The sequence below is a fragment of the Oryx dammah genome, unplaced genomic scaffold (genome assembly GCF_014754425.2).
Source record: "Oryx dammah isolate SB20612 unplaced genomic scaffold, SCBI_Odam_1.1 HiC_scaffold_1, whole genome shotgun sequence".
Classification (NCBI taxonomy): Eukaryota; Metazoa; Chordata; class Mammalia; order Artiodactyla; family Bovidae; genus Oryx; species Oryx dammah.
In genome coordinates this window covers 56773783-56783113 of record NW_024070185.1, presented here as the reverse complement: position 1 = coordinate 56783113, position 9331 = coordinate 56773783, and the positions used below count along the sequence as shown (strand labels likewise).

The 9331-nt window shown below is 47.0% G+C and overlaps 1 protein-coding gene across 2 annotated transcripts in view; it reads left to right on the top strand.

Annotated features, from left to right (window-relative positions):
* Positions 1-948: 948 nt before the first annotated feature.
* LOC120876872 (transducin-like enhancer protein 1) overlaps positions 949-9331 on the top strand; it is a 91610-nt gene continuing 83227 nt past the window's right edge. For both annotated transcript variants that reach the window (XM_040259118.1, XM_040259035.1), the window contains exons 1-4: positions 949-1031; positions 1806-1906; positions 3353-3416; positions 3530-3574. In XM_040259118.1, the coding sequence (XP_040115052.1) occupies positions 1008-1031; positions 1806-1906; positions 3353-3416; positions 3530-3574 (234 nt within the window). In that variant the 5' untranslated portion in view covers positions 949-1007. The remainder of the gene's footprint in view (positions 1032-1805; positions 1907-3352; positions 3417-3529; positions 3575-9331) is intronic.

Genomic DNA, 9331 nt, shown 5'->3' with positions numbered 1-9331 from the left:
TCTCTTGGATGTCTTTCCCCGGGTCGTGAGAGAACTTTGAAGCGGGCTGGAGCGCCCTTTGAGGAGAGGCAGACGAAGAGAAGGAAAGAAAGGGGGTCGACGGAGAGGCTCTGAGAAAGGGTCCGGAGAGGTCTGGCTGGCGGTGCAGGACGAGTGCGCGCGGGCCGCGGCGCCCGGATGCGCCCAGGTCTGGAGGAGCAGCGGGCGGCTGCGGGACTGCCCTCGGCGGAGTAGACCCGTCGCCCCAGGAGGGTTTGTGCAACCTCGGAGAATACCCAGAGCCGGCTGCACTGGGCGTGCCAGGCCGCCTCCCGGCGCGCCCTCCGCACTTTCCCCGCCTCGTCGTCATCGCGCGCTCCTCGGCTCGGGTTAAGGCTGCGGAGCGCCGGGTGGGGAGCCTCCGCCGCTACCGGGACCTCGCACCCCGCCGCCTCACGGGAGCCCGCGAGCTCCCGGTCGTGAGCGCTGCCTGGGCCCGAGGGGGTCACCCCTGAACAGACAGGTTTGTTTGTGTGGGGTTAGCCGCGGGCGCCGCGCCACCTGCACCTCACCGGCGGGCGCCTCGGGGAAAACTGAAGAAGAGGAGGACCGGGAGAAGAGCAAAGGAGAGCAGTCCTCCCCTGGATTTGTTGCCCGGGACCGCTGCGGCGCACGCGGATCGCCGAGGGGAGCACCGAGTCACCGCGCTCAGCATCTCAGCCCGGGCCGCCGAGGCCCGCGGGTGGAAGCGCAGCCCCCGCGCCCTCCTCACGAGCACCAGCGGCGTCCCGCAGGTTCTTGGTGCGGCCGGGCCCGGGCTGCCCTCTGATGTGGCCCTGAGCGCGGGAGTCCGCACGGGCGGGAGCAGAGTGGTCTGTGCGTCCCGCCGAGCGCGCCTGCGTGCGTGGCCAGCGCGCTGCCCGCTTCTGCCTGGCTTCCCGGCTTAATTTTCCTCGGCGGGATTAAAGTTGGAAATTGAGCGGAGAATTGAGTTGCCCGGGAACAGAGCCGCGGCCGCCGCCAGAGCGATGTTCCCGCAGAGCAGGCACCCGGTGAGACGCGGTGGTGGCGGAGTGGGGGGCAGGGAGGTGGCGGAGTGGTAGTCGGTGCGGTGAGGAGAGGAGTGGCTGCTACAATCTGACCGAGCCCCCTGGCCGCCAAGGGTACAAGACTTGGGAGGTCCCGGGCCCTCTCCTCCAGTGTGGGAAGGGGGCTGAAACTCTCAATTCTCCCCCTTTGCTCTAGGCTCCCTCCTACTTGACGTCTAGACTGGGCGGGCGGGGCGCTTGGGGAGACTGGGGTTTCTCCCGAGGCCGCATCCTCTCCCTTCCCCAGGCGGGTAGTGCGCCCCCCGCATTGTTTCTCGTCTCGCCTATTTACATGTCAATGAGGCCCCGGTTCCGGCGCGCCTGGAGGTGGCCCCGGCGACTCTGGGGACGGGGAACATCAGGGAGTTTCCTCCTCTGGTCCCCGGAGTCATTATCGCCCCGTGAGGGAGGGAGCGTCGTCGTCGACGACAATGTGGCCAGGCCCTCCACGGCCGCCACCGGGGACCCTTGGCCCTTCAACTAGGTGACCCAGGCGCACTTACCGCGTCCCGTCCTGGAGGCTGGAAGAGGCTGCGAGCGTCATTTGAGGAGCTTCGGATCTGGGAAGGTCCACCTTCCCTCTCCCCAAGTGAAGCGCAAATTGGAGTTCTGGACTCGGTTTGGCTCCACTTCTAACTTTATTTTTTGTTTATGTCCCACCCACTCTTTGATACTCCGACTGCTTTATCCAACCGCCCGCATCCCCGTCGCTCGGTCCCCCTCGCTGGTCGCCCTTAGACGCCGCACCAGGCTGCAGGCCAGCCCTTCAAGTTCACTATCCCGGAGTCCCTGGACCGGATTAAAGAGGAATTTCAGTTCCTGCAGGCGCAGTATCACAGGTGCGTGTCGGGCCGCGCCCGGTGAGTGGTCGCCCGGGCAGCGCTGTGCCCCGGGGTCGCCCATCCTGGTGGCGGCGGCAGCTGTACTTAGTACTTGCGTCCAGGCGGTGGCGCGTGGAGTCGCAGTTAAGACCTGTCATTCACGTTACCCCTTTCCCCTGCTCTTCCCGGGCCGCCTCTTCTCTTGTCTCCTCCTCCTCCCATTGTTTCCCCTTTGCCCGTTTGCTGCTGTTCCAAGGAACCTTTTTTTCGTGTATTTAGGAGTTGCATGAGAACTGTCAATATTTGCACTTCATTTATTTATTTTGCAACAGGCTGAGCTTGGTTCAGTCGATGCCCCAGCTCAGGAGTGCAGGTTCAGAGAGGCAAAGCCAGTGTTGAAATCGCTGTTTGCCATACTAGAATGGGTTCTTTGAGGCAAAGTCCATTATGGGAGGGTAGATGCTTTTAGCTGTGCCCATCCTTAGTGGGGGTGCTGTGGATGTGTTTAGGGGACAGCTCACCTGCTTTGGCTTCATTCTGGGTTGGTTTGGGTAGGGTAAGGGATTGGAGTCACATTTGTAGTCATCTCACCTTTAGTCCCTTCATCTAATGAAAGCTGCTTCAGAAAATTTCTAAAAGAAAGCTATTTGTAAAGCACCCTGTCCATAGTAAATTTTCTAGAAATGTTAGTTTTTTCCCCTGTTTCTATGAAATCTTGGCTGATTAGAGCTAAGAAATAACTGTAATGACAGGTTTTGTTTTTATCATGCCCCCGAGAAAGCACACAGCTGCTTGGGTGTGAACTTTCTTATTTTTGTCAGAGGCTTTCTGATTATTGACCTTTGTCTACTTAAAGATAATAATCTCTAGAGCTTGAAGCATCCCTGCCCACACCATATTTGCCAGGAAGGGAGGACGTCAGCCCACTTTAATTGCAGAAGCTATATGACATATTTTGGCAGTGAATTAAAAAATAAAGGTATTAAAAGGGACCAACAATTGTAGAAGTAACTTTACAGGTACAGTTTTCAAACCAGGAGACTGTTTGAGTTGGCAGAGGTGACACAGCCTATGCCTGAGACTGAAGGTTATACAAAGGCCAGATTTTGATTAAGTCCAGGGAAGCAAACTTTGATGCAGTGAAGCAAGTAGGAGTGAATAGATGACCATGAGGAGAATTCAGTCTTCTGAGTAGATCAGAGGTTTTGACAGATTTTTTGGTCTTGGCATCAGACCAGGTATGCACGAAGAAGGAAAAGCTTAGTTTTTAAGGGGATACCTTGCACTATTCCTCTTATTCCTTTTCCCCATTTAATGCAAAGACAAAGCTTTTGGGTGTTTACCTAGATAGTTTATGGCTTTTCCAAATTGGTCTGTGTTTTTACTTGAAGTGCAAATATGTGAGGCAGATGTTAAAACAAGTGACATAATGTTTACATTAAGTTGCCTGTTTTGTTTTCGTAGCCTTAAATTGGAATGTGAGAAACTGGCAAGTGAAAAGACAGAAATGCAGAGGCACTATGTGATGGTAGGTATCAAAGATTAGGTTTTTTCCCTTGTCATGTAATAGTAACAAATATGTGTTCTCGGCATTACAGAACATGAGTTAATGAAATACTTGGTTCTTTTTTCTTTTTACAGTATTATGAAATGTCATATGGATTAAACATAGAAATGCATAAACAGGTAAGCTTTAGTGAAGTCTCAAGTTGAAATGAGAAATAAAATCATGATTCTGTAGTACTGGCTTTGTCCTCTGTAGTAGGAGGTATCTGCATGCCATATTTCAGCCTTGGTTTCCCTTCCTGGGAATTGGGGGTTAGTGTTCTGCAGCAAGAGCTGGTTCTTGACAGTTACAGAATGTTTTAAGTTACTAGGTGAGAGGTGCTTTGAAAGTGTAAACTAGCCTGTTTATAGGCAGATTGGAATCGAGGCTTTGACTTGACTTTACTGCCTGGATACATTTATTCTCCTCTTGGAAGACCTGGATATCCTGTCAAGTTTTGAAGTTCAGAATAGCTAACGTTTTTGTGCTGATTTGGAAAGAAGTGTGGCCCTTTAGGGGAAAGACAGGTAATCAGGAGTTTCTTTACTCAGGTTAAACAAGGTATAAGACAAACTACGGAGTTTTGGGGGCTACATAAAGCGACACTCAGGATTAGCGGCATATTTGCAAACAACTTTTTAATAAATGTCTCAGTTGATACAGGTTTGGAGGTGAAAAAAGCATCCTTTTATGACCACAGCGTATGTTGTGAGTTGCTTCAGTCCTAGTGGTTTTAAAAGCATGAAAAGATTAGTGACTGGAAAGCTCAAGCTATGACTATGAGTTTGCAAGTTCCCATAAAATTCACACTTATGGCTACAATAATGGTGTATAAAAAGAGTATTGAGCTGGAACAAGGCACTAAGGACCTCATAAGAGAAGAAAAGCTAAATGATTGCTCAGCCCAAAGGACTCTCAATTGAGTAGTCATTGTCTGCCAAAGAAAGCATTAATGGCAGGGTGTAAGTATTCTGGAGATATGCTGACATTCACTTTTTCATCAAGACTCTGGTACAATAAGTCTTTTAGAAATCGATTGCCTCTTAAAAAATTATCATCAGATGAAGTTGCACAGTTGGACACATTTCAAAGTGCAACAATACAATTCTTACTTGATGTATATGTGCTATTTCATCTCAAACCCTTGTTTCATTAAATTAAAGAGCATGGCTGACCGGCTGGGGCACAGTGGAGAAATTGATTAGTTCAGCCTTCAGATCTTACTTATATTCAAAGACTTTCATTAAGCAAGTGTGTTTCAGAGTTGAATTCTGCTTTTGTAACTCTGCACTCTTTGATTTTTAATTCATCATAGATTTCATGATGTTATGTTATCATCGTGTACCTTAGATCTGTTCTTAGATATGTGTTTGGAAGGAGATGGTTAAGTTCAAGGCTTTTCATTAGCAATGTAATGGGCCTTTAAAAATGCCAGTTCTATTCTGATTTGCAAAGTTGGTAGCCTAGTTTCTGTTGGGTTTGTGTCTTTGTTTCTGTGTGTTTAAAGGGGCCGGAGCCTGATTGAGGCAATTGTAACTTGTTGATAGTAATTATACTAAAAGATATATGGTCATTTAAATGAATTATGCAAATAAACTTGGTGGAGGAGTTCTAATGTGCCACTTTGTTTTTTTAAAGTTACCCTAAAGGCACATTTTTTTCCCCCAACAAATTTTCTGGAAGAGTAAGGAGGAGATTGAGCTTTCTCTTAAACTCATAACTCAAAGGATGTAATAACCTCACTGACTCCGTACAGGGGAACGCCACCTCTGTGTGATGTGTATTGGCGCTGGATTTATTGGGGGAGCTACAGGAGGTGCGAAATTCTCCTGGGTTCCTGTAGGTTACTTGGTGGAGGACCTCTATCAAAAGGATGAAGAGAGAAGGAGGATCAGGAGCCCCATGGTGTGAAAATAGTTTTCTAATGAGTTTCTGGACTCCATTGGGCATTTGTGGGTATATATTGTCTGTTCATGAGCCAGTGTGCGTTAATAATATGCTGTGTATAATTGGCTCAGTAATTTGAAAATGTGAAAAGCTGAGAGATGTTGTGTTCTCCATAGTTGGATATTAAGCCCCCTGAAATTTGGTTTGTATTGTAAATGCTGACAGACCCTTAACTAGAGTAGTATGCAAAGCCGTGCTGTAATTCAGTTTAAAGTGGCCTTACATTTGAAAAACATCCTTCTGAATGTCACACATTAATAATAAGTTCTGAGGAGGCATTTGGTGCAGCTAGTAATCATAATTCTTATTAAAACTGGTGACGTCTGGCCCCCAGGGTGTAGCCAGGCTCAAATTGATGCTTTTTGCCGCCTGATCACCAGCATGGCCTAAGTGCTCATTATATTGTAGAGAGGGCCTTTGGAGCTCTCATTAGATTTGACAGGAATTCTCTCTAGGGGGAAACTGGGCATTAGCAAGACTCCTGACAGGCTGAAATTAGTCCTGCTTTATGGCTTATAACCAAATGCTAGCAAGGCATCATCAGGGGACACAAAAAATTGTCATTTCTGACAACATCTTTGTTACTGGAAAAAAAAAAGGTAGTGATGGGGAAACTTTCCATGGAGAGTGCTTTAATGTTGTTAAGATTTGTCTCCAGTGTGACGACCGCTCTCCTCCCCACCTTTCAGCGGTTTTGTTGAGGGGTGAGTTTGAGAGATTTCAGTGTCAAATCTCACCACCACCTTTTCCGTCTGGAAGTTTGAATGTGGAAGTACATCCAGATCAAGAATGGTGTAATTGTGGTTTCCTTAGCTGGTTTGGTGCCTGCAGTCCGTGTTTATGTTGCGTCAACACTTCCTGATAAGCCTTCCCCTTACTTTCTCTGCTGCCATCTGTGGCCGGTTACCAAAAGTCAATGAAATCGGGGTGGTCATGGATATTTAAATCTCTAATTGTAGCATGAAGACAAAATTTTTTTCCTTTGTGCTTTTTATAGCTTCCCACCTGTCTGTCTCTTTTCAGGTAGGTCATGTCAACTCTAGATATCTCTCTATACAGGAAGGTGGGGACTTTTCATGAAAGTTGGAGCAATTCTGATACCACCAGTGTTCGAGTGCATGAAAAAATAGGTTAACGTGAGTCTAGCTGTTTTTGAGCACAGGACTGTGCCTAGTGTGTTTGGTAGCTTGATAAACTTTTTTTTTTCTTTCCTGTCATGTGGCATGATATTGTTTTATTTATATTTTGGGGAACAAGATGCACTGTAAATCCTTACTTAGGGCTTATTTATCCCACTTGTGTACCTGTTCAGCACACTGATAAAGCCGTGCCATAAGTTGTCATTAGTGGCATGAATTTGTACAGCACTTAGTTTTCAAAAACAAATTGGCTTTGTCCTGTGAAGCAGATTGAGTAGGTGTTAGGTAGGTGGTGTGCTCTGCCTTGTCATGTGGGGGCAAATGCTCAGAGTCTGCAACTTGTCAGGGCCAAGAGTCTACTGAAACTTGAGTTTGGGTCACCTGGTTCCCCATTCGGTGCTTCTTCCCTGTCTCCCCCAACCCAGCTGCCTTTGGAGGATGAGACCAGTAGTGGAATCACACTTGAGCCTGTGCTTAGCAACCTACATCTACTCTGCTGCGTGCCTATGTTCGATCTTTATCTGTTTTGACCAATTTCATCATTTGCAAGACGGCTTGGGGCAAGGCACATATTGTAGAAATTAGGAAAATCAGCAGTACTGACTGGTGGGTGGGGGCCACAGCTGTGGGCAAGTAGAAAGTTGTAACTGAGCAATACTGTCCACAGGTTAAAATAGGCCTAAGAACCAAAAAAAAAAAAAAAAAACATGAAACGCGTTATCAGGATTCCTAGTTGAAACCCAGCAATGCAGTGAGTTTGATTGATTACTTTGCCTCTCTGTGCCTGTATTCTTTTGAAGAGCAGGCAGTGCTTAGGGCTCTCCAGGGTGGTGGAAGAATTTAAAAATAAATGAAAGGACTGGTAGGAAAGTTTTCTGCAGTCTTGATTGTGGGGTGGGGAAGGAGAGGAGAAGGAAGAAAAAAAAAAAGATGAGAGCCGAACATTTCAAAACTCTGTGATAATTCAGCAAGCACAGTGTCTCAGACCATATAAATTTTGGAGTTAAAACTGCTTTCACAGTTTTGGTAAGTGCTTTAAAGTTCCTCTCTAGAAAGAAATGTTCTTCAGTAGTGTTTTAAAAGTGTTGTGGTGGAACTGTTAGGGGTTCACTCGTGGGTTAATTCCTTAGATGTGACCCTTATTATTTTGTCGGTACGCTTTACCTTTCTTCCTGCTTTTAAATCATGTGGGTTTTCAGTCTACAGTTTCTCATTTTGAGATCTTTTTTTTTTTTCTAAGTCAGCATCTCCGAATGGAACTGATCAGCTGGAGTATAGGCACTTGGAGTTAAAGCTCCATCTTGTAATACAAAGAAGATAGCTGTCATCAAGGTTGGAGTGGTCCCTCACTTCATTTCATTAGCCAGGCCTGTCCTTTACAAGTAGGAGTTAAGAGATAAAGCTCCCTGTGTGTAGAACCTAGATTCCGAGGTGCAAGATTAGCCTTTGTTTTTTTTGTTTGTTTGTTTATATCCTTCGCTCCTTACATAGCACCCTCCTGACCCCTTCCACAGCTGGGCTCGTTGTGGGTTTCTTTCCAGGGTCATGACTAGGGTAGGCGAGTGAGGCATTTGCCATGGGCACAGAGTTTAAGGGCGGTGTCAGAAAGCCTAATTGTTGTTCAGTCACTCAGTTGTGTCCCACTCTTTGCAGCCCTGTGGACTGCAGCACGCCAGGCTTTCCTGTCCTTCACTGTCTCCCAGAGTTTGCTCAGACTCATGCCCCTTGAGTCGATGATGCCAACCATCAAGCTTTTTAAATATTTTTAAAGTTTGAAATCAAAATGCCAGCATTTTATGTAGAGGCAGAATCTAACAGGGTTGGGAATAGGGTGAGGTGAGGCCAGGGAGGCACATGTGGGGTCAGAGAGCCGCCCTCCCTTCCCCTTTGCTCTGCATCTCCAGAGGGCAGGGTGAGGTGGAATGTCCCAGTGATGTGTGGGATCTATCTTGGTGTAAGATAGAGCTGACTGAAGTCACTTATTAGGGACCCTGTTGGTGAGAGGGAGGGTCATAACAAGTTGCCTGGACCCTGATTTCCTGCTCTGAGAAGAGGGTGATGAGACTAGACAGACTCTGACGTAGAGCTCTGCCCTGCAGAGGGGACTCACTCCTTCAGAGCAAGGAGCATCCTCCACCGGGCTTCAGACCCAGTTCTGCATATATGTCAGCTGAAGAGAGTCTGTCCAGAGGCTTCAGAGGTCCCTTCAAATAGTGTTTATTAAGAAACACAGAAAGGAAAAGCTGTTCCTTTAGCAAATATTTAAATAAATATCTTGTGTGGTAGTTTCACTAAAGATATATTCAGTTACTGGCTCCTGGAACCATTTTGAGTTTCCCTAGATCTGAGTCTTCGACTTTTCTATTATTAAACTTTTGTGGTCTCCAGGCTTGGATTAAATTTGAGGAAACTAAGAGACTGACTGGGCTCTCAATAAGCCTTGATTGACTCAGTCATGTCCTATGCCCCCTGTCCGCCACCTTTGCCTTCCCTGGTACTTAGCTGTTGCTTCAGATTTTTAAAAATTGAAATTCTTAGGACTAGTACATTTAATGCAGAGTATTTGGTGTGATGGTCTTTAATTAAATTTTAGACAGCTGGTTTGGGAGGTTGGCTGATTTGACAAGATTAAGCATTTATAACTTCAAAAATAGTGTTCGATAATGGAACTGGTGAATGCTGTAGTAAGAAATGTGCCATAGGATTGTTCCATGAATATGTCTTGGTGCTTGAAGTAGAGAGAGAGGAGAGAGAGGAGAGAGAGGAGAGAGAGAGAGAGAGAGAGAGAGAGAGAGAGAGAGAGAGAGAGAG